Genomic DNA, 25,156 nt, shown 5'->3' with positions numbered 1-25,156 from the left:
CGCTCCCGCGATGTGTCCCCTGCAGCATCCCCGGCCATCTCCTCCGGCCGATGCTGGCATCCGGCTTCTGTGTCCTGTCCCTGTGACGTCGGGACGTACGGGCGCCGCTAGCGGCGGAAAATTAAAAATTTTTAAAAAATGTCTTTTTTTTTTTTTACATTTTACATAGTAAAACATTGCTGTCTCAACCAATTTCACATACATCTTGTCCCTAATGCTTTGTCCTGCGCCCTGCCTGCATTTTGTCTGTTCTTTCTGCCTGGAAACTGAGAAATGTCCATGGCATCCAAAAAGTGTCCCTTTAGGTCAAAAGCGGTTTAGACCAGCTAGGAGAACAGCGATAGTAAATCAGAACTACTTGCAGAATTGAGTGATAATGATTAGTGGGGAAATTCGTCATCAGACACTGAAAACGATTTTGCGACTTTGCTCAGCAATGTGCTATCTTGGCGCTATATTTCACATTTCAGTGTTTTTGGTTTGATTATATTATTGAATTAAATGTATTATTATTATATTATTATATTTTATGATTATTTATTAAATTATAATTTATGATTACGTGTTTCAAATTTTATCCTACCCGGGATGTTTACTAGACTCTTGTTCGACAGATTTCAGTGAGTTATTCCTAAGAATTACAGGCCTACAATAAAAAAAACTACATATTTCCATGCAAAAAAATGGTACCGCTTTCAGCACCAAAAATCGGAAAGAATCATACCGCCAAGGAGGTTAAACATGTTCAGTAAAAAAATTTTAAAAATCAAATTTCATCATAAATTTAGGCCAAAATGTATTCTGCTACATGTCTTTGCTAAAAAAAAATCCCAATATGTGTAAATCAATTGGAAAGTTATAGCGTTTAGAAATGGCGGTATAGATACTGGAATTTTGTGTTTTTCAATGACGTATAGCGGAACTGCGGTGGGCATTCTGACACGGGGGGGGGGGGGCTGACCTGGTGACATCCCCAGTGACACCAATAGAGTGATCAGTGCTAATAAAAAGAACTGACACTGTACTAATGGCACTGGGCAGGAGAGGGTTAACATCTGGGGTGATCAATGGGTTAACTGTGTGCTGTTTCACTACTTGGGCTCTGTGTGTGCTTCACTGTAAACACACTGCTTTGTATGGCTTTGTTATGCAGAGCCATACAAAGCAGTGTGCAGGAGCTGACAGGGGAGAGATCTGTGTTTATACACAGGGCTCTCCCCCATCTGAGATACTCGGTGATCACCAGGAGATGGCGAGTAATCACTGGTCAGGACTCGGTGATTGACAGCCGAGGACGCAAATGGCGGCGTGCACGCCCCCTACCTGTAACTCAGCAGGAACACAGACAACAATAAAGATCTGGTGGTTTGAACCCTTCCCAAACACTGTAACAGAATATGAAGGAAGACCCTTTCAGTAGGGAAAACAAAAGCAATAAAAACAGTTTTAAACATTATCCCACAATATCCAAAACAACAGCAGCAAAAAAACAGGAGTACAACTGTAATATTCAGTTAGGCTAAATGTTGAGGTTAAAGCTCAGCATGAGTAAGGTTTTTTATATGTTTTGTATAAAAAGTGAATGAGTTCTTTGTCAAGTCTGTGTCCCCATAACGGATTTCAGAAAGCAGACTACGAGAACTCTCCAATGGTTATCGTAATAACACTTTTGGTACTCAAGTAAGGTAGGTTTAGGAACTATCTCAGGATTTTATCGCTGTATGTGGCCCCATAACAGATGTTCCCTTAGCAGAGTCACCACATATAAAGTTTGGCAAAAGTTCTAATCTTTGCTCACTCTTTCAAAAAATAAAATGTTTTGGTGAAATTGGGCTTGAAGGGTCAATTTTTAGGGGCAGACCATTAACTGTTTGAGTTCAAATTAATTGCTAAGAATTTATTTTAAGGTTTAAGATAAGTGTTAAGGACTTGGTGAAGAATAGGTTTAATGTTAGGTTAAAAGACAGGTTTAGCTTTCCATAAGCTAACACTAACCTAGCCTTCTAGCGCCCCCTAAGCTGATTTGCTGCAACGTCTTCCCCATCACCGGCTGCTTATTTATCTTCATATCACAATGGTGATTAAATCATTCTTGCAGAAATGTTCTTCTGCATTGCTGTGAGCAGATGGGTTCTGATCAATATGCGGCTCCATTGAAGGCAATGGGGACTCGTTGTACAGGTGTAGCCAGTGCTAGAGAGAATTTCTGAAGACACTAGTTAGAAATATTAAAGAAGACCTCCAGTATTATACAGAGGTATGTAAGAGGCTGGGATATGGGAGAGGGTGTGGGTTAGTAGAAATGTGCCCAGGAGGGCTAACTTATAAAAGTGTTAGCTTAAAGAAAGGTAAATCTGTACCGTTTGCCCAGAAGTAGAACGTTTGGAACAGAGTAGGGATGCAGGAAGAGTCTATACCCAGTGTAATACTTTACCCCCTTTTCAAAAAAGCGACAGCTGAAGTGGAGCAATCAAGTGACAAGTATGGAACTCTTCAATGTCAGAAGCCACATGCTATCATGTTAGGGTGAGAAATGGACTTACAAAACCTTTAGCTCTTTATTGACCGTAACACCACATTTTTTCTTTGTGTTTTTTCACAGAATGTTTCAAGATGAAGAGCTGGAGGATTCAGAAAAGTTTTACTGTGGACAGCCACGCTTGCTGCAACTAATTTATGCCCTGTACAACACTTTGGTGGCCAGATCAGAAATGGTGTGCTATTTTGTTATTATCCTCAATCATATGATTTCTGCTTCTATGATAACACTGGTGCTGCCAATCCTCATATTTCTGTGGGCCATGCTATCTGTGCCACGACCCAGCAAACGGTTTTGGATGACTGCCATTGTATATACGGAGGTATGTAACTTTTAAAGTTTTGTCTCCAACATCAGTAGAACAAACAAATATATTATATTCCTATAAAATGTTGTTATCCTGTACATACACTATATTACCAACAATATTGGAATACCTGTCTTTACACACACATGAACTTTAATGGCATCCCAGTCTTAGTTCATAGGGCTCAATATTGAGTTGGCCCACCCTTTGCAGCTATAACAGCTTCAACTCTTCTGGCACAACTTTACACTTGGCACAATGCAGTCAGACTAGTACTATTCTCCTGACAACTGCCAAACCCAGACACATCCATTGGATTGCCAGACAGAGAAGCGTGATTCATCACTCCAGAGAACACGTCTCCACTCCTCAAGAGTCCAGTGGTGGCGTGCTTTACACCACTGTATTTGCATTGAACTTGGTGATGTAAGGCTTGGATGCAGCTGATCGGCCATGAAAACACATGAAGCTCTCTACTGAGAATTGCCTGCTGGCCTATTCAGCCTCCAGTGAATGTGAGCCTTTACTCCAGAAGGGGGGTATGGTTGGGACCTGCTGTGCACCCTGGATCAAGGAAGTGGTATAAGAAGCCAGATTGTAGTTAAACCTGCCATTAGCCACATAAACCCAAAGTTTCAGTTGTAAATGGACACTAGTAGTGTGCTGTTAACTGACTTGATTCTGTTTTATTGTAGGTGACTATTGTGATCAAGTACTTCTTTCAGTTTGGATTCTTTCCATGGAACTTCAATTTAGAATTATTCAAAGATAAACCTTACCATCCTCCCAATATAATTGGTGTAGAGAAAAAAGAAGGCTATGTCCATTATGATCTGGTTCAACTGCTTGCTTTATTTTTTCACAGATCTATCTTAAAGGTAAGAAAGCTACACAGAGCTTCATCCATTAACCTAATACACACCACTTTCAGTGGCAGAACCATGCAGGAGCCTGTGATCCAGAGCTGTAATCTATGTAGTCCAAACATGAACCTAACACTGCTGGCATATGAACATTTTTCGATAAAAAAGGAGTGAGAGTGCAGGACTTACTGTACACAACTATCCTTCTGTTCCTCTCTACCCTGCATTTGCCAGGAATTGTGAATACAGCAGCTATTACTGTCAAAGAACAGACATGTTATTTATTATTGGTATTTATATAGCACTGCCAATTTAAGCAGGACTTGGGCCAACTTAGACAGGATCCAATAACCTACCGATTTGAAGCAGGGATCCAAGTACTGCAAGCAAGGCAAAAGTGCTAACCACTAAGCCATAGTACTTGCACTGTGTTTATAAACACTGTTCAGATGAAAAAAGAGAGATACAAATTAACATTGTTACTTTTCTGTTGATGCCCCTTCCACATGGGGCAGACTCTGCCTGGAGTCTGCTTTCTCAGAGTGGAATCTGTCAGTTGAACCTGAGCAAGCAGATGGTTGGTCTGTGTCCACTCCACTTATGCAGAACAGATGCAGCCAGCTCTCCTCCATAGGCTTTCCCTCATTTATGTGCAGATCAACTGGATGAGCTTTAATCTTCATAAGTCAGTTAAAGCAACCTGACAAATATAAAAACGTTTTTTAAAAATACAATGTGCTACTATTAACCTTTAGTTTACCATAATCAGCCATAATTAACTCCTTCCTCTTCCCTGAAAAGATGATGTACTGTTGAGTAAATAAATAGCAAATATAGGCCCTAACCTTAGCTGCGAGATGGTGTGGCATTATGGTCAAAGGTCCTAGGAATAGTAAAGGGCTCAGGAACAGGTTTTGCTTAAAAAAAAAAAGCAAGTAACGGAAGGTTTTTCTTTAGTTGCAAAGACGTTGCGCTTGGACTGATTTTGCTGTTGTGAGTTTAGTAACACTCTAAGGCCCCATACACACATTTTTTGAACGATTTACATGTGTTTCAGTGTGTCACATATAGGGAAGCCCATTTACTTGAATCGGCTGTCCTATGCACATTTCTCGCACCAAAGAAGCTCATGTATCAGATTTTGTCCCTGAGCCAGTCGTGTTTATCAGCTCATATTGTTGTGCTACAATCACAGCAAATTCACCCAGCATTTGGTGTGCCTTTTAAAAATGAATGGCACCCAAGTGTATTTCTGGCATTTGCTGCAATTTTAGCATTATTTGGGAACAGGCAGAATTGATTTTGTCTGTGATTACAAATTTTTCAGATATGAATGGGGCCTAAAATCAAAGCACCTGTGCTCCTCAGTAGATACATCATTGAACCTCACAGATATCGACAATCAGAAACTAGTGATATTTTAGGGAGTGACGACCTGTGCAGTAAACTGTGGGAAATGTGACACGCAATTCATTTTGTTATATAGCCAATGTGATATTTCTGCACACATAAAGAAAATACTATACAGGAAAACACTCTATACATGCAGTAAACCTTTGTGAATAAACCTCAAAGTCTCTTGCATGGTATGGGGTAGCTGCCCCATTTTTAAAGCATTTTTTTCAAACTTTCTAGGTATTTTGCATAGGTAAAAGAGATCAGTATGATTTTAATGATGTTATTAGTGTGCCTGTTTTTATTTTTACCTTTTTTAACTTTATAACTGTATAGTTTGTTATTATGAATGCAAAAATTGGGAACCATATTTATTTAATACAGTAATTAGTTTGTATGTTTGTATGACTGTTTTGACAACAGTGTAACATTAGTTGCTTATTAATAACTTAGCCACTATGTATTTCTTTAAGTGTCATGGTCTTTGGGATGAGGACAAGGTGATCGACAATGCCACCCACAAGGATGAATCAGATGATGAGATTTCAGAAGCTTCTGGAAGAAGGGATTCTGTTGGATCACTGAAATCAGTCAATCTCGCAGCCTCTGCAGAGTCTATCCACGTTCACTTCCCAGAAGAGAAGACATTTGTAAGAAGAACTAGTTCTGGCAGTGGATCCCAAATTTCTCGCAGGTCCAGTAACTCCTCACACAACAGATCCAAGAGAGGTAAATATTTTGCAGCAAATTTTGGAGAAAATTATAATGTTAAACCAGGAAGGTTTAATGCAGACAATGCTTTCCTTTTATTTATTTAATCATGGTAAATTCAATCCATCCCACTTAGGACTGATTGAGATCAACAGGAATGCATACTCACACTAATAAACATTCCTGTTCTTAAGAAGAACTAAAAGAATATATTAGAACATGTTTTACTGCTTTCTATTCAAAGGGAAATTGTAAACACCTTATAATGGCCCCAGTAGGTCTTAGATCCAGGACCTTGGCTATTTTACCAATAATGAGATTTAAGAAATTGTCAGGTGATTTAAATCGTCATCTACTAGAAAATGAAACATCAGTTTTGGGTGGTCTGACCCTTTAAACAGACAGAGTAATAGTAGTAACATAAGTGCTTTTATTTCCAGCAACCCTCATGTTATAAAACGCTGCGCAAACTGCTGGCGATATAAAAGTCCTGTATAATATTTAATAATAATTTCCATTTATTTCAGCCTTTGTAATCTGTGTATATTTTAGCACATTGTGAGCACATTGTCTTTGTCTCAAATGTGTACCTATTGGAGTATGTATATATATGCAACGCTGAAGGCCAACTTATTGTATTTCTTGCTTATGTAATCATATAAGAATAAAACAGCAAATTTCAATACACTTTTGTTGCAGAAAAGTAAAGAGGAGAGGCGAGCACCAATACATCAAGGGGTACCCTAGTGATTAGGCCACAATTTCTAACCTGTTCAACTGAATTATACTAAACAGGACTACTCATAGACATGAGATCATAACTAAATTTAGATGAATATGACTTTTTAAAACACTGAATAATTCAACCAACAAGTGTTCTTTAAAGGCAGAGTATCATTTATACAGGTTTGTTGGTTGTTAGATTTTATATCAAGCATTTTAATCATTATACTCTAATACGTTGGTAATATTTTTGTACAGTATATAAATAATATATAACAGGGCTTGAAATTTCCAGTCACCTGTGAGTGGAAATTATGGTGGGGGCGAGTGTGTCCCCCAGGGCCGTCTTGCTGAGCAGGCTGGGAGCTCAGGCCGGTCTGTCATTGGCACTGGGAGCCGCAGACTGCTCAATAGCTGAGCGCAGTGAAAGCAAAGCAAGGAGTGTGTGCTGTGCTCTCTGCCTCCCCCTAGAGTGCAGTACCTGGCTCTGTGAGTGAACAACGAAGTACTGCAACTTTTTATGGGGGTGGTGTGTGTGTGTGCGTGTACATGTGTGTGTGTTTGTCTGTGTATGCATGTACAATTGTACATGTGTCTGTGTGTATGTACATGTGTGTATCTGTACATGTGTCTGCGTGTATGTACATGTATGTGTGAGTACATGTGTCTGTGTGTGTGTGCACGTACATATGTGTGTGTGTTTGTGTGTATGTACGTACATGTGTCTGTGTGTACATGTGTCTGTGTATGTATGTACATGTGTCTGTGTATGTATGTACATGTGTCTGTGTGTATGTACATGTCTGTGCGTGTGCATTTCTGTGTATGTACATGTATCTGTGTGTATGCATGTCTGTACATGCCTGTGTGTGTATACATGTGTCTGTATGTGTGTGTGTGTGTGTACATGTGTCTCTGTGTGTGTACATGTTTCTGTGTGTGTATGTGTGTGTGTATGTACATGTCTGTATGTGTGTACAGGTGTCTCTGTTTGTGTGTGTTTGTTGGTGGCGAGTAACTCTAAGGCCTGGCTAGTAGCTCAGGACTTGAAATTTTAAGCCCTGTGCAGGGGCGGACTGACCATTTGGAAACTTGGGCACTGCCCGAGGGCCCAGGGTCGGTAGGGGGCCCCATGAGATGCCCCTGGTATCTTTTTCATAGGGTTTTTTGAGTTTGGGCAAGGACACAGGGGCCCCATGATCCCCTATTGCCCAGGGGCCCCATGAGTTGTCAGTCTGCCCCTGGCCCTGGGGTACTTGTTTAAAAAAAAATTAATTATTGTTGCAATCTGTTTCCATTAAAGGTAGCACCAGCACACGAAACAGCAGCCAGAAAGGTAGTAGCATACTAAGTGTGAAACAAAAATCCAGAAAAGAATTGCTTATGGAAAAACTTCGAGAGCAACTCATCAAAGCAAAAGCATTTACTATTAAGACGTAAGAAGCTTGATATTGCAATATTTTTAATCTTGGTGGTTGTACACAAAAAAAATGCTGGTGCATCATCTGCATCCTCTTTAAACAATACAGTTTTCATTGCTGTAAAACAAAAAAGCTTTCTATATATTTTGCTAAACATACTATAAAAATATACTAAATCCTTTGTGTTCAGCTTAGGAATACTGTTTTAGGGGAAAAGCTTTCATTTCCATTTTCTATCAGATGCAATGGGGGCTGATTTACATAAACTGGAAAGAAGAAAATAAAAGCAAAAATAAAGTTACCTTTGGCAAACAATCAGCTTTCATCAAACGCAGCAAGAAATTTGATTTGTTCTTATGAGTAACAGCTCTGTCTTTGCTCCAGTTTTTGTTAGTCAGTTCTACTAAGACCTTGGGAAGTATGTTTTCTTGTTGTAAACAACTGCACTTTTATTCATAATTCAGTGTCACATTGCATCATATATTTCTGAACAAGCTGTGCATGCTTTACACCTACAAAACAACTGAGAACAGAGCAGAAAAATAGTATATACTCCTAACTGATAATGGGTTATTCCTGCATTTCTTTCCAGAATCCTTCAAATATACTTGCCAATCCGACAGTTCTTCTACAATCTCATTCATCCAGACTACAGTGCTGTGACAGATGTCTATGTGTTAATGTTTCTGGCAGACACAGTAGACTTCATCATTATTGTGTTTGGCTTCTGGGCATTTGGAGTAAGTTATTATACTAATAAAGGTACCAGATTTGTTCTGGTAACACAAGTCAAATTAATAGCATATTGTGCAAGATACCTTATACATTTTAGGATGTGTTAACTATGTTTGGAAATGTCAGATAATATTGTTTTTGTTAAATGAATGAATAAACCAGCAAAGGATCAAGGTGCCTATAGACATTGGATGACAATCCATTTATCTGATCCTTTTTTTGGCTGAATTAGGTGTTGGCGTGGTGACCATAGGTCACCTTCAGAATGTTGGGGGGGGTGGGGTTCACAGGATCATAAGGGTTATTAAGTCTTAACCAAACATTGCTTTCCAACAAATAAGATGGCGCCAAGACAGACAGGTTTTGCTGCCTCTGCTCTGCATCCATGCTTAAACAGAACAACTAAGGTGGCTGAAGTGTTCTTGTTTATGGAAGAAGCCACACTTTTTGACATCAACACATAGATGCACATCTGGTTGTATTCCAATGTTTGTGGCCAGTTGTAGACCCAAATATGTTTAAAGTGGTAGAAATAAAGCAAAATACACCTCACATTTGGATATCTTAAGTGACACCCAGTTTAATAAAGATGATACAAACTTAATTTGTAATTTGCGCTCCCTTTACAATAATTACCTGAATATTTTGTTTTTATTTCTTTCCCCAGCTGCTGTCTATAGATTGTGATTAAAGTGCTATTCATTAAAAAAAAGTGATTGAAAACAAATCTTTATGAATCATCCAAAGTCAGTTCAAATTAGTTGATGACCTCTAAAGTGTTATGGTATCACACTGCACACTTGTGCAAAAAAAAAAAAAGCCATTGTGTAAATAGTGCCCCTTCCTCTTCAGTCCCAAAATGCACACTCACCAGATCAAAGTGACCTCCTATGTTAATAGGTAGGTCATATAGCATTTTATAGATGCAATCCAATACTGCAGAGATCCTCTCCTTTTCTTTTTCACAGGTAAACAGGATCAGGGATGAATAGATCAGCAGATCTGCAATAAAAAACTCAAAATATGGCCAGATCCTCTCCTTATTTTAGTATTTTTGGCACAAGTGTGCCGTGTGATACCATAACACTTTGGAGGCCATCACCTAATTTGAACTGCAACTGGATGATTAACAAGGACTTATTTTCAAGCATTTTTTTGAATGAATGGCACTTTAATCACTATTGGCTATTTGTAAAGTTGGGCAAGTTACATATGTTTTTATAATTAATTTATTTAAAGGTTGTTTCCTATAGGAAGTTTCGTTTTTACAACTATTAGCACTTTATATAGCACTATAGCATATTTTGTATTGGTTTTAAGTTACATTTTTTCACCATAGTAAGGTTCATAATCAGAAGGATCATTAATATTTTTTTTCAAGGTACTATAAATAGATGGGAAATCAATGGGTTTTATATTATGTATAAGTTGATTGTAGCCGTATTAGTGCATTTGCGACAGAAACAATTTAGTACTGTCCATGATACTTTTTTTATTTGCACTTACGAAGAAGGGGACATTCCCCAAAAGCTTGTCCTCAAAATTGTATGTTAGTGCAAATAAAAAAAGTATCACGGACAGTACTCAATTATATTATGTATATATATTTTTGACTCATTTTGGTCACATAGCATCCCTCTTTGGAGCACTGCACTTATTCAATTACTAATGTTGATATGCCTGATGTAGCAGGGTATGAAAGTGGAGGTGTTATAACTAGCCCAAGCCCTTGTGCACAAAAATGTCTGCTTCAGTACCCCTCACTGTTTCATCTCCTCCAATAAAGTGTTCAATTTACAGATGATATAAAGAAAACTGGGACAAAACTAGAACTATTTATTCATTGTAGTCCATAAGCTGCCTCCTTTGTTATTTGATAAAGTTGTTCGGCCAGGTAAGAAATGGGAAATGTCAAAAATGAATGAGATAACGATTGTTGCCTAGCTGTAATTTTGCACTGCTTGGTGAACCATAAGTCCAGTACAAATAAGGCACAGTACAACTCATAAACTGCATACTGCACTGAATATTTAAACTCATTAAAAAATGTAATATAGTGTATCTTTCTAGTCCATAGATGTGGTGACTGCATTAATTCTCCTTTTTTATGAGGCTTTTTCACTTGGTAATCCTGTGAATAGCATACTTTCTTTTCCTGGGTGTGTATGTTCACTCCTGCACTGTATCTATAAAGCCAACCATGATTGTCACCCAGACTGGTCTTCAAATATGTCTGTCTTTGTTCATTTCCATTACAAAGGGTTTGATAGGACTAGTACTTTATACTGTACAAGTAAGATAAGACTGTTTTTTTGCTTCTGGGTCAGCTCACAGTATGTGACAGGGACGCTGCATTTCTGGCAAAATCAAAAAGTATTCTGTACTTGCTGAAAATATGTTCTTACAACTGTTTAAAAAAATGGCAACCATATCAACCTATAACCAATCTTAGCAGCAAGGTGCACATAGAATGGCAATACCCATCACAAACAACAAAGGATTTCCCAGCACACATACCAGCCAGCCTGCAAAACAACCAATTTGGCCCTGTCTAACAGTTTGCGTTAATAACAGAGGGTTTTGTTTGCACACATTTACAAATACACGCATAAGTCGCAGCCCCGTGTCAAGGGTCCTCTGTATACTGCGGACCGAACGCTAAAATTTCCAGAGCCTCCACAGTGGAAGCACATATATTAATTGATAAGTTAAGGGCAGGTGTGCCTGGAGGGAGTCCGCCCTTCCTTATAGGCACAGGGATGCATGTGATGCCCAGCTATAGCAAAATGACAGCAAAGGCATCCAGTGCATCCCTGCATCCAATTCAGATAGTTGTACAAAAAAATCCCCACCGTCCCAACCTATAACCAGCCTTAGGACCAATGTGCACGTGGAAGGGCAATGCATATCACAAACAAACAAAGGATTTCCCAGCACACTTACCAGCCAGCCTGCAAAACAACCAATTTGGCCCAAATTAACACAAACTGCTAGACAGGGCCAAATTGTTGTTTTGCAGGCTGGCTTGTAAGTGTGCTGGGAAATCCATGGTTTGTAAAAATGATCACCAGATCTAAGGACTGGTGCACTGCAGTATATTACATTTATGTTCTTGTGTATAATTATCCTTTAATTCAGAGGTTCTTAACCTTTTCCATGATCAACCAGTGGATTGCCCAATATGCTATTGTTTTTGGGCAAATAAAATGTTGAATCCAGGTACAATTACTGACAAGGTTACTGGCTTGTCATCTGACACATCAAGGTAATATCTACACTTTGATTACAGGATTAAAAAATCTTGTTTCATTTGTTTCTAATTATTCGTCACTTAGATCCAATCCCTCATCATTTTGCTTCGGAAAGATACCCTGGTTTAGAACTCTGCATTCAGTATTGAGTCCAGAAGATAAAAATGAAACCCAGGGAACTAGAAAACTTCCTTAAGGTGGAAATGGTAGCACCTTCATTTCAACAAAGATAGGTTCATTCAATGCAACACTAGGAAGATTAGAGATGTTGGTAACATAAAAAGTCATGTGAATGGTGCAGTTCTCCAGTAAGGATCTAATCTTGTATTTATGCTCTCAGAAACATTCAGCGGCAGCAGACATCACTTCATCATTGTCAGAAGACCAGGTTCCGGAGGCATTTTTAGTGATGGTGTTGATCCAGTTTGGTACCATGGTTGTGGATCGCGCACTCTATCTTAGAAAAACTGTCATGGGAAAAGTAATTTTCCAAGTCATCTTGGTATTTGGAATACATTTTTGGATGTTTTTCATTCTGCCAGGCGTAACAGAAAGGTATCTATGGAAATTATATCCTGGCTTATCAATAGTTTCAATACAATTGTTATATGATAATAATGGGGCGCATTTGTTTTTGATATTGTATAGGAAGTTCAGCCAGAATACTGTTGCCCAACTGTGGTATTTTGTGAAGTGTATCTACTTTGGACTTTCTGCATATCAGATTCGTTGTGGATATCCTACACGTGTGCTTGGTAACTTCTTGACAAAGAGCTACAATTATGTCAATCTATTCCTATTCCAAGGGTAAGTATCAGCAATTAGATTGCACTGTAATATTCATTTTATTATCACCATGTTTGTCTGTACATACACGCAAGCTATTTTTTAGTAACAATTGCTATGATATGCAGTTCCCCATAATGAATAAACATAGTGGTGCACTCAGCAGAAAAAAGTCTGCTTTTTGTTTATTTGATTTACGGGTTACTTAGGGTGAGCTCAAACAGTCAAAATTTAAACCAGGTGAAACACGTTGAATATCATTCCACCCAACTATCCTGTTCATTGCAAGGGGAAAAGATTGTATTATATTCCCCCAATAGATTTTTCATAATCATTCCTAGGTTAATTACAGAGTTCATCAAGATAATGTGAAAAGGGTTGGAGACCCAAATTATTGTGGGAAACTCCACCAATGCATTCTGCATTGCAGACATTTAAGAAAATGGGAGGTCTTTTAAAGCTTAACTCAATGCAGATATAAAAGACACAAATTAATACAGCTCTGTAATAATAATTCAGTATAAAGCATATATATACAGTGGGGATCGAAAGTTTGGGCACCCCAGCTAAAAATTTGTATTAATGTGCATAAAGAAGCCAAGGAAAGATGGAAAAATCTCCAAAAGGCATCAAATTACAGATTAGACATTCTTATAATATGTCAACAAAAGTTAGATTTTATTTCCATCATTTACACTTTCAAAATAACAGAAAACAAAAAAATGGTGTCTGCAAAAGTTTGGGCATCCTGCAGAGTTAATATCTTGTACTGCCCCCTTTGGCAAGTATCACAGCTTGTAAACGCTTTTTGTAGCCAGCCAAGAGTCTTTCAATTCTTGTTTGAGGTATCTTTGCCCATTCTTCCTTACAAAAGTCTTCCAGTTCTTTGAGATTTCTGGCCTGTCTGCTCTTTTAAGGTCTATCCATAGATTTTCAATTATGTTGAGGTCAGGAGATTGTGAAGGCCATGGCAAAACCTTCAGTTTACGCCTCTTGATGTAATCCCCCGTGGATTTCGAGGTGTGTTTAGGATCATTATCCATTTGTAGAAGCCATCCTCTCTTTAACTTCAGCTTTTTCACAGATGGCATCAAGTTACCATCCAAAATTTGCTGAAATTTTATTGAATCCATTTTTCCTTCTACTCGTGAGATGTTCCCTGTGCCACTGGCTGCAACACAACCCCAAAGCATGATAGATCCAACTCCATGCTTAACAGTTGGACAGAGGTTCTTTTCATTAAATTCTGTGCCCCTTCTTCTCCAAATGTACCTTTGCTCATTCTGGCCAAAAAGTTCAATTTTAACCTCATCGGTCCACAGAACTTGTTTCCAAAATGCATCAGGCTTGTCTATATGTTCATTTGCAAATTTCAAACGATGATTTTTGTGGTGAGGACGTAGAAGAGGTTTTCTTCTGATGACTCTTCCATGAAGACCATATTTGTACAAGTATCTCTTTATAGTGGAATAGTGTACCACAACTCCAGTGTCTGGCAGATCTTTCTGGAGGGTCGTGCAGTCAAACGTGGGTTTTGAATTGTTTTTCTCACAATCCTGCGAGCTGTTCTGTCTGATATTTTTCTTGGTCTTCCAGATCTTGCTTTAACTTCCACTGTTCCTGATGACTGCCATTTCTTAATTACATTCCGAACAGAGGATATTGACATCTGAAAACGCTTTGCTATCTTCTTATAGCCTTCTCCAGCTTTGTGAGCGTCAACTATTTTAAGTTTCAGTTTTCTAGACAACTGCTTAGAAGAACCCATGGTGCTGATTGTTGGGGCAAGGTCAGATGAGTCTGGGCATTTAAAACCTTTGAGATTGACATCAGCTGGTCTTCCCAGACGATGATTGAGAACAATCCATGACACTGGCAGGTCTCAGCTTGGCAAAGGGGGCAGTGCATGCTATAAATTCTGCAGGGTGCCCAAACTTTTGCAGATGCCATTTTTTTGTTTTCTGTTATTTTGAAAGTGTAAATGATGGAAATAAAATCTAACTTTTGTTGACATATTATAAGAATGTCTAATCTGTAATTTGATGCCTTTTGGAGATTTTTCCATCTTTCCTTGGCTTCTTTATGCACATTAATACAAATTTTTAGCTGGGGTGCCCAAACTTTCGATCCCTACTGTAGCATGTGTTAGTACCTGAATTTGACTTGAAACCAGGTATACTGCATGAACATTTTCTAACAATGAACATGCTGCTTAATTTTTCCAGAAGGAACACTAGAGCTCTATAACTATTTTCAAACAAGATTAACACATTTTTTCTATTAGGATTCATTTGTAAAAATGTGTCAATCCTGGGCAAAAGTTGTAAGAACTTTGTGAAAAAAAAACATTTATACTGTAAATATAGCCCTAAGTATTGCAGCCAGTGGGTTAGTATAACAGCCAGCAAGCCAGCAATGGCAACCCTCCCCCCTATTTTTTTTTTCTCTCCAGACAGGTTTACAAAAAGCAAGTGCAGCCATAGTATTGCTCACCCGTGTGCCAAGAGTACATGAATTATAGATTATTAATGGAAAATGTATAAAGGGGGCTGTTAGAAAATGACTTGCTGATTTTGGGTTGGGGGTAGTCAAACCTGAGCAGGCCAGAGTGCAGCAGCACCAGTTACATCTTTGCATTAAAATGATTTACAGGTGAAACTTGAAAAATTAGAATATCGTGCAAAAGTTCATTTATTTCAGTTATGCAACTTAAAAGGTGAAACTAATATATGAGATAGACTCATTACATGCAAAGCAAGATAGTTCAAGCGGTGATTTGTCATAATTGTGATGTTTATGGCTTACAGCTCATGAAAACCCCAAATCCACAATCTCAGAAAATTAGAATATTACATGCAATCAATAAAACAAGGATTGTACATAGAACAATATCGGACCTCTGAAAAGTATAAGCATGCATATGTACTCAGTACCTGGTTTGGGCCCCTTTTGCAGCAATTACTGCCTCAATGCAGCGTGGCATGGAAGCTATCAGCCTGTGGCACTGCTGAGGTATTATGAAAGACCAGGATGCTTCAATAGCGGCCTTCAGCTCTTCTGAATTGTTCAGTCTCATGTCTCTCATCTTTCTCTTGGCAACGCCCCATAGATTCTCTATGGGGTTCAGGTCAGGCAAGTTTGCTGGCCAATCAAGCACAGTAATCCCACGGTCATTGAACCAGGTTTTGGTGATTTGGCAGTGTGGGCAGGTGCCAAGTCCTGCTGGAAAATGAAATCAGCATCCCCATAAAGCTCGTCTGCGGAAGGAAGCATGAAGTGCTCCAAAATCTCCTGGTAGACGGCTGCGTTGACCCTGGACTTAATGAAGCACAGTGGACCAACACCAGCAGATGACATGGCTCTCCAAATCAACACAGACTGTGGAAACGTCACACTGGACTTCAAGCATCTTGCAGTGTGTGCCTCTCCATTCTTCCTCCATACTCTGGGTCCTTGGTTTCCGAATGAGATGCAAAAGTTGCTCTCATCAGAAAAGAGGACTTTGGACCACTGAGCAACAAACCAGGTCTGTTTTTCTTTAGCCCAGGTAAGACACTTCTGACGTTGTTTGTTGTTCAGGAGCGGCTTGACAAGAGGAATACGACATTTGAAGCCCATGTCCAGGATCCGTCTGTGTGTGGTGGCTCTAGCCCTTTTCCTGACAATCCTCTCCAGGCTGCGGTCATCCCTGCTGCTTGTGCACCTTTTTCTTCCACACTTTTCCCTTCCACATAACTTTCTATTAATGTGCTTTGATACAGCACTTTGGGAACATCCAACTTCTTTTGCAATTACCTTTTGAGGCTTTCCCTCCTTATGGAGGGTGTCAATGATGGTTTTCTGCACAACTGTCAGGTCAGCAGTCTTTCCCATGATTGTGATTCCTACTGAACCAGACTGAGAGACCATTTAAAGGCTTAGGAACCCTTTGCAGGTGTTATGGCTTAATTAGCTGATTAGAGTGGGACACTTTGAGCCTAGAATATTGCACCTTTTCACAATATTCTAATTTTCTGAGATTGTGGATTTGGGGTTTTCATGAGTTGTAAGCCATAATCATCACAATTATGACAAATCATGGCTTGAACTATCTTGCTTTGCATGTAATGAGTCTATCTCATATTAGTTTCACCTTTTAAGTTGCATAACTGAAATTAATGAACTTTTGCACGATATTCTAATTTTTTGAGTTTCACCTGTATATGAAAGGCATGGACTGCAGAGAGATAGACATGCTCCTGTACAAATCATTAGTAACACCTCACCTGAAATATGCAGTTCAGTTTTGGGCACCAATTCATGTTCAGTTCAAGATTAGCTGAACTGCATTTATTTTCTCTTGAGAAGAGGAGTTTAAGGGGGATATGATCAACATGTATAAATATATAAGTGGTCCATATAGTGAACTTGGTGTAGTTATTCACTTTAGGGTCATTACAGAGGACAAGGGGGCACTCTTTATGTCTGGAGGAAAAGAGATTTAATCTCCAAGTACGGAAAGGTTACTTCACAGTGAGAGCTGTGAAAACTCCCTCAAGAGTTGGTTCTGGCCAGTTCAGTAGATTTTTTAAGAAATGCTTGGATTATAATGCCTATAATATAAATTGATTCTAATATGTATAGATAATAGTTGATCCAGGGAATATCCGATTACCTCTAGGGGGACCAGGAAGACATTTTTTTAAACCCACTAGATCAAATTGGGTCATTCTTTATTGGGGTTTTTTTACTTCCTCTGGATCAACTGTAGGTGTTGGATAGTGTATATGGCGGTTTTCTATTTGTGTGTGGTGTTTGTGTGTGTGTGTATTTTTTTTTCTGTTGAATGAACTGGATTGACTTGTATCTTTTTTCAACCAGATTAATTATGTAACTATGTAAATAATGCATTAAACAAATGAACAGTTCTAGGTTTAATTAGTACAAAAGCAAATCTGCTATGTATGAGGTATTGTGGCCTTAAGGAAGCAAAGATTTTAGCTGTAATTTTCTACTAGTGTGAAGAATGAGCCAAAAACAATTAAAGCTGAATGACAAGGCGATATGGTTGATTTACTATTGCAAAATCTGGTGCAGCTGTGCATGGTAACCAATCAGTTTCTAACCTTAGCTTGTTCAATTAAGCTTTGACAATAAATGGAAGCTGATTGGCTTCTGTGAAGAGCTGCTCCAGATTTTGCACTCTCCAGCTTTAGTAAATCAACCCCAAAGTGTATTTTTAAAAACTACTTGTGTAGGTAATTAAATTTAGCTTCATGTCAGCCTCTTAAAATCCTTGTATAGCGGAGCTCAAACTGAGACAGGGAGAAGAAGCAATGACAGCCAGGCAGTTGTGCTGCAGTGCTTATGTGCTAACAAGGAACATGCTGACAGGAGTGAGAGTTTTATGAGCTCATTAGTTGGCTGCTTCTGCTTCTGCTTCTCTTTCACTGTCTAATTAAAAGCTGGGAGAAGGGTATTGGCGTTCTTGGACCCCTGCTCTTGGTCTTGTTATCTTTTTCCTTTTGTACTCCTCTTTCCTTTTCTTTTTATGTTTGTTTTTGGTGTGGCAGTTGATAGCTGCCTTTAGTTTGAGTTACTGTAGGTGTTATACTAATGTTTTTGTAATTTATGTGCCATTGATAGCCCCTGCATGGGCGCACCTTTTGCTCTGTTGGTGTTAGAGCACTGTTTTTTTATATGTGCAATTGATAGCCCCTGCGTGGTCGTGTTTTGTTGCTCCTGTCTTAAACTGTTTATAAATTAATAAAAACATTGACATAGAAAAGCTGGAAGAAGGACAAGACCTAGTTGCATCACAGTGATAGAGAAAAGAAAGGTCTCCACTGGTTGAGCTGTCTGGCTGGGTTGTGTACATTGTGTTCCAAATTATTATGCAAATGATATTTTTCTCATTTACCTACATAATTGATGTAAATACCAGTCAGCATAATTCTCATGTTATCAACTATTAAGAGTACAATTCAAATTTTATTGAACAAACCTCCTAATGATAACAGTATTTTTTTTAAACATAAAACACTTCCAATGCACTGTTCCAAATTATTACGCACAGTAAGTTTCAAAACACTTTATAGGTTGTAAAGAACTGAACATTGTCATTTGTTGTGTTTGCAGCATATTTACTGAATTCAAAGCTATTTCAATCAAACTTTTAACAACATTTTAACTTTTTAAACATTTTAACAGGTCACGTTACATTGTAACATAGGACCCCTTATTTGATAGCAGCTTCACAAGTCTTGCATCCATTGAACTTGTGAGTTTTTGGACAGTTTCTGCTTGAATTTGTTTGCAAGATGTCAGAATAGCCTCCCAGAGCTGCTGTTTGGATGTAAACTGCCTCCCACCCTCATAGATCTTTTGCTTGAGGATGCTCCAAAGGTTCTCAATAGGATTGAGGTCAGGGGAGGATGGAGGCCACACTATGACTTTCTCTCCTTTTATCCCCATGGCAGCCATTTATGCAGAGGTATTCTTTGCAGCATGAGATGGTGCATTGTCATGCATGAAGATGATTTTATTACGGAAAGCATAGTTCTTCCTTCTGTACCAGGGAAGAAAGTGGTCAGTCATAAACTCCACATACTTTGCAGAGGTCATCTTTACACCTTCGGGGACACTAAAGGGGCCGACCAGCTCTGTTCCCATGATTCCGGCCCAAAACATGACTCCACCACCGCCTTGCTGACATCGCAGCCTTGTTGGAACAGGGTGGCCGTCCACCAACCATCCACTACTCTCTCCATCTGGACCATCCAGGGTTGCATGGCACTCATCAGTAAACAGGACTGTTTGAAAATTAGTCTTCATGTATTTTTCTGCCCAATGCAGCCGTTTCTGCTTGTGAGCATTGGTTATTGGTGGCCGAATAGAAGGTTTATGCACAATTGCAAGACTCTGGAGGACTCTACACCTTGATGTTCGTGGGACTCCAGAGGCACCAGCAGCTTCAAATATCTGTTTGCTGCTATGTAATGGTATTTTTGCAGCTGCTCTCTTGATCCGATGCATGGATCTGGCAGAAATCTTCCTCAATGTGCCTTTATCTGCACAAACCCGTCTGTGCTCTGAATCAGCCACAAATCTCTTAATAGTGTGATGATCACGCTTAAGTTTTCGTGAAATATCTAATGTTTTCATACCTCGTCCAAGGCATTGAACTATTTCACTCTTTTGGGCAGCAGAGAGATCCTTTTTCTTCCCCATATTGCTTGAAAATGGTGCTCTGCTTAATAATGTGGAACACCCTCCTTTAGTAGTTTTTCCTTAAATTGGGCTCACCGGCCAATCTAATTATCACAGGTGTCCGAGATTGTTTTCAGTGATCAAAAGAGCCGTGACACACAATGCCATCCATGAGTTAAACTGAAAAACTAAATATTTAATCTTTGTGACACTTAAATAGAATTTCCATAATAATTTGGAACACGGTGTAAATTCTAGGACTGAATGGCAGAAATACAAATCTTAAGTCAGGTAAAAGATCTCCTTTAAATGTAATTCTTCTGTGCAATTAGCTGCTTGCCTGAAGTTCAGCTTCAGTAGAAAGTAAAATTGAACCTAGCAGACATATACTGTATGTGGTAAGTAACATCATATATGTTGAGTTTTACAAAAGATTAACAAGAAGAAATTAAGCCTTTTCTGCACAGCAAGTAGAGCTTTCTATCGTTCGAATGATTTGTGATGTCTTTCCTCAGGTTTCGCTTGGTGCCATTTTTAACTGAGCTGCGAGCTGTCATGGATTGGGTATGGACTGACACCACACTCAGCCTTTCCAGCTGGATCTGTGTGGAAGATATTTATGCTCATATATTTATACTAAAATGTTGGCGTGAATCTGAAAAGGTAATGTATGTCTTGTCAGTATACAATTTAAAAAGTAATGGGAATGTGTGATAGAATATTACTAGCTAAAGGGAAAAAAAATTATTATTCTTCTCGATGCATTTGCCTTTAATTTTGTCTTTAACATTCTTAGCAAGTTCAGAATGCAGCTGATGTGTTTGTTTTAAGGATTTAAAAGGTGACCAACAGACTAGTAGTATGTGTCCCCTAGGAGGAGAGTCACATCTCTGCGGTACAGTAACGCACAAGTGTTTAATGCACTGCAATGCAGGTGTGATGTTGGAGTGCCATTCAAAATATACAGCATCACAACACACCACACCGTGTTCCATTGATTTTAGCACAGTGCACAACACACTGATGTTGGCAGGTCCATTCACACAGTATTGCGGCCTGGTGAATTGCAATAATGCTCACTTATTGTAACATGGCAAGCTAAGATAGCCAAGTCATTTAAATGGGCTGGCAACACAACAGGATGCACTAAAAAAGGGACATGCCTACATTTGTGCAACACAGCATATGTACAGTACTGCGTTACTGTGTGTTGTGGTGCACTGCATTGGCAAGGTAAGTTGGGGTGCCATTAATCCCAAAGACAAGCAGCAGCAATAGAGTGGGCTTTAACACTCACATGCCGCACATATGCATTGCTGGGTAGTTAATGTTTCTGTGCTGAGAGCACGCTCAGTGCGCACTCCTACCTAGCACAGAGACCAAGCTGTGAAAACCAACTCTTGGTCCCAGCTTGTGATCAGTAGTTAGCAGGACTGACTCCCGATCATGTGACCACTATGACAGCCATGAAACAACGCACATATTCAACAGCACACCATCGATCATCAGATAATGTACCAAACATTTATTGCAGAAAGATCACATCACAAAGGACCAAGTGTAACGTTTTGGTGCCAAGCAGAACCCCTTCGCCAGGCATGTGATAATGTGATCTTATCACATGCATACGGAGTGATCCTGCACATTTTTGAAATGTTGCACTTGGTCTTTTGTGATGTGATCTTTCTGCAATAAAAGTTTTGAACTGATGATCCATGGTGTGCTGGCAAATATGTGCGTTTCATGACAAGCCCAGTCTCCAGCTGATAGTTGCTACAGCACCTGCTACCGATGAGCCTATGTTCAGGAACATGTTCAATGGAAATATTGACAATACACTGTGACAGCCAATCACACTAGTCATGTGATAACCCAATGTTTCCTGCCCCTTCCCCATCTCAGCATTCAAAACTTTAATAAAGGACGCAGGTGAGAAAGGGTTAAAAATGAATAGTACTTTCTTGTATTGCAGTAATGTGCACAGTAACGCACACATTATCGCAATACAACAGTGTAAATGCGTAACAGCCACAAAATAGTCCAACATTTGTATTTATTGCATGTGTATAATAGTAGTTCAGAGAGCTAAAAACACCTTTCTCACCATATTCTAAAACCGATAAGAAATATTTTGATATTGATGGTATGGCATTATACTTGTATTTTAACATTTGAAATTGTGCTTCTATAGAGATATCCTCAGCCACGTGGTCAGAAAAAGAAAAAAGTTGTGAAGTATGGAATGGGCGGCATGATTGTGGTTCTTCTGATTTGTATTGTCTGGTTCCCGCTATTGTTCATGTCTTTAATAAAGTCAGTTGCTGGAGTCACAAACAAGCCCTTGGATGTCTCTATCAAAATCACCCTGGGAGGATATCAAGTAAGCTCATCAGTGATGTTGTTTTAAAATGACCCGTACAGCTATTGTATTATATGTTTTTTTCAACCAAAAAAATAAAATAAAAAGACACCCTCACCAGGTGATGTGCGATATGCAATTTCAGCTTGGGTGCTGGCTTGTCGATCTGCTAGATGTCACCATATTCCTTCTGAACCTAAATTTAAGCCAAGTTACCCAATCTTAAAGTGGAACTACACTGCATCTGACCAACGCAAAGTAAAAATGTTATTTAATTCATTTTTAATATCCAAAGCAAACTCCCCCATCCAACTGTGTCTCCATTCTTTATTTTGCTGAGAAATAACTTTGAAAAACACCACCTAGCATTTCTGGCCTTGGTCATTTTGAGTAAGCGCAAATGATTCATGTAAGAAACAGGAAGTATAAGGATTAAAATAGTCAATGGTGATTGAGAGAGTGAAGTTCCACTTTAACCACTTGTGGAGGGATTTACCCCCCTTCCTGACCAGGCCATTTTTTGGGATACGGCTCTGTGTTGTGACAATTGCTTGGTAATGCAATGCTGCACCCAAATAATTTTTTTTTTCCACAAATAGAGCTTTCTTTCAGTGGTATTTGATCACCTGTGCGGTTTTTATTTTTTGCGCTATAAACAAAAAAAGACAGACAATTTTGAAAAAAAAAACTATATTTTTTACTTTTGGCTATAAAACAAATCCAGTAAAAAAAATGTAAAAATAAAATTTAGTCACAAATTTAGGCCAATATGTATTTTGCTACATCTTTGCTAAAAAAAATCCCAATATGTGTAAATTAATTGGTTTACATGAAAGTTATAGCGCCTACAAATGGTGGTATATATACTGGAATTTTTTTTTTCACTAGTAATGGCAGCGATCAGTGACTTACTGTGGGACTGCGAGACTGCGGCAGGCATTCTAACACTGGGGGGGGGGGGGGACAGACAAACTGCCAATGACATCCCAGTGACATTAATACAGTGATCACTGCTAACAACAGGCACTGACACTGTACTAATTACACTGGGCAGGTAGGGGTTAACATCTGGGGCTATCAGAGGGTTAACAGTGTGCTGTGTTGTGTTTTACATATGTGTGTTTTACTATGTAGACAAGCTGCTTTGTGTTGCTCTGCTGTGCAGAGCAATACAAAGCAGCCTGTTCGTGCTGACAGGGAAGAGATTTGTGTTGTTTTCATACAGACCTCTCCCGTCGGCTCCGCTGACGTTCACCAAGTCCTGGCCAAGAATCAATGATTGACATGCCGAGGAGCCAATAGTGGCATGGGTAGGGAGGGCGCGTGTGTGCCCCCTACCCAGAAATACAAAATCATGTATATATATATATATTTATGTGATTTGCGCATCATTGCCACCCTGTAGCAGTACTTCTGCTATAGGGCGGTTGGGAAGCAGTTAAAGAAAAATTATAGCATATTGTTGTAGTGTTGCCAGTGGGCCCCTTGCAGCTGATCTTTCTCCATGTCATGTCTCGTTTTGCTCTGTGTCTCTATATGGAAGTAGTCATCTTGTTAGAGTTTTGGTAGAACTCCATTTTCTCATGTCAGAGCCATCAGCAAGGAGAACCGTGAGCAGCACAGTAGGGACTTCACCAAATCTCACTCCAAATCTCCAGAGACTTTCGGTCAGAGGCAGCTATGAGACTGTAGACACCGGAATACCTAGACACCCTCACGTACCAGGAAATGCACTTTTTAGGAGTAATTCAACACCAAAGGGAGACTTTAAGGTACTGGTTAGGCACAATTAATGCTTTTAGATATGCTCCATGATATAGCAAATATTCACATTTTCAATGAATATCCTGTGAGTCAAACTCAGGCAGATTTGCTTATCCCTTTTGCCCACATACACCACCTCAGAGCTGTAATAAGCATGTCCAACTGGTAAGAGGCTACAGGGAAAGGTACCCAGAAAAAGCTGGTCTGGCAAAGAGAACTCTGGCCGGGCTTGTCCAGCCTGCTTCCTCCCATTCAGAATTGAACTGATGGAAAATGAATAAATGGATGATACTAAAGATAATTTTACATATTAAAGTAGTTACTGCTCCTAAACAGGGCATGTATCAGATCACGTTGTAGATGTGATAAGAATTTTTTTTTCTTTATTATTTCTTTCTTTCACATTGTAAGTAAAAAGTATCACATATTCATGGACTGTATTTTCCCTTCAGCCTATTTTTACCATGAGTGCTCAACAAAACCAGCTAAAATTTATGACAGAGGGAGCGTACACATCCTTTAAAAGAAACAAGGAAACTGTAAGTATAGAATCTTGGAGCTGATGTTTGAAGTCTTACCATAAGCTGCTTACTTTACACATGGCCATTTTTTCTTGAATTAACTTATAATTAATTTATGATCTTATGTAATAAGAACACTGACATTGATCCATTGCCACCAAACAAGGCAGCAAGGCTTCTGATTGGTTACAATGGCTTACTGCGCTATTGAACTGGCATTAAGAATTAAGTTGGCCACACACTAATCAAAATGTAGTCGTTCCAGCAGTGTGTGGGCTCTGTTCTTGATAGACGTTGATATTATTATTATTATTATAATACAGGATTTATATAGCGCCAGCAGTTTGCGCAGCGCTTTACAAAATGAAGGCAGACATTACAGTTACAATGCAATTTGGTACAAGAGGAAAGAGAGGGCCCTGCTCGTTAGAGCTTACAATCTAGGAGGAAGGGTTGAGTGATACAAAAGGTATTAGCTGTGGGGGGATGAGCTGATGGAGGAAATAAATGTTGGTTTACTAGGTAGAAGTAGGATAGACTTCTTTAAAGAGAGAGGTTTTCAGGGATCGTCTACAGGTGGATAGATTAGGAGA

General features: G+C 39.1%; 1 protein-coding gene across 4 annotated transcripts in view; it reads left to right on the top strand.

Annotated features, from left to right (window-relative positions):
- The window catches only part of PIEZO2 (piezo type mechanosensitive ion channel component 2), a 439,610-nt gene that overhangs the window by 401,064 nt on the left and 13,390 nt on the right, over positions 1 to 25,156 (top strand). For all 4 annotated transcript variants that reach the window (XM_089671018.1, XM_089671019.1, XM_089671017.1 and 1 more), the window contains 10 exons: positions 2,603 to 2,861; positions 3,542 to 3,724; positions 5,578 to 5,833; positions 7,842 to 7,974; positions 8,552 to 8,699; positions 12,286 to 12,500; positions 12,594 to 12,752; positions 20,435 to 20,582; positions 22,111 to 22,299; positions 24,495 to 24,581. In XM_089671018.1, the coding sequence (XP_089527144.1) occupies positions 2,603 to 2,861; positions 3,542 to 3,724; positions 5,578 to 5,833; positions 7,842 to 7,974; positions 8,552 to 8,699; positions 12,286 to 12,500; positions 12,594 to 12,752; positions 20,435 to 20,582; positions 22,111 to 22,299; positions 24,495 to 24,581 (1,777 nt within the window). The remainder of the gene's footprint in view (positions 1 to 2,602; positions 2,862 to 3,541; positions 3,725 to 5,577; positions 5,834 to 7,841; positions 7,975 to 8,551; positions 8,700 to 12,285; positions 12,501 to 12,593; positions 12,753 to 20,434; positions 20,583 to 22,110; positions 22,300 to 24,494; positions 24,582 to 25,156) is intronic.

Source organism: Staurois parvus, unplaced genomic scaffold, assembly GCF_062004578.1.
Source record: "Staurois parvus isolate SC_StPar_1 unplaced genomic scaffold, SC_StPar_1.0 ptg000097l, whole genome shotgun sequence".
NCBI lineage: Eukaryota > Metazoa > Chordata > Amphibia > Anura > Ranidae > Staurois > Staurois parvus.
This window is presented reverse-complemented; position numbering and strand designations above follow the sequence as displayed.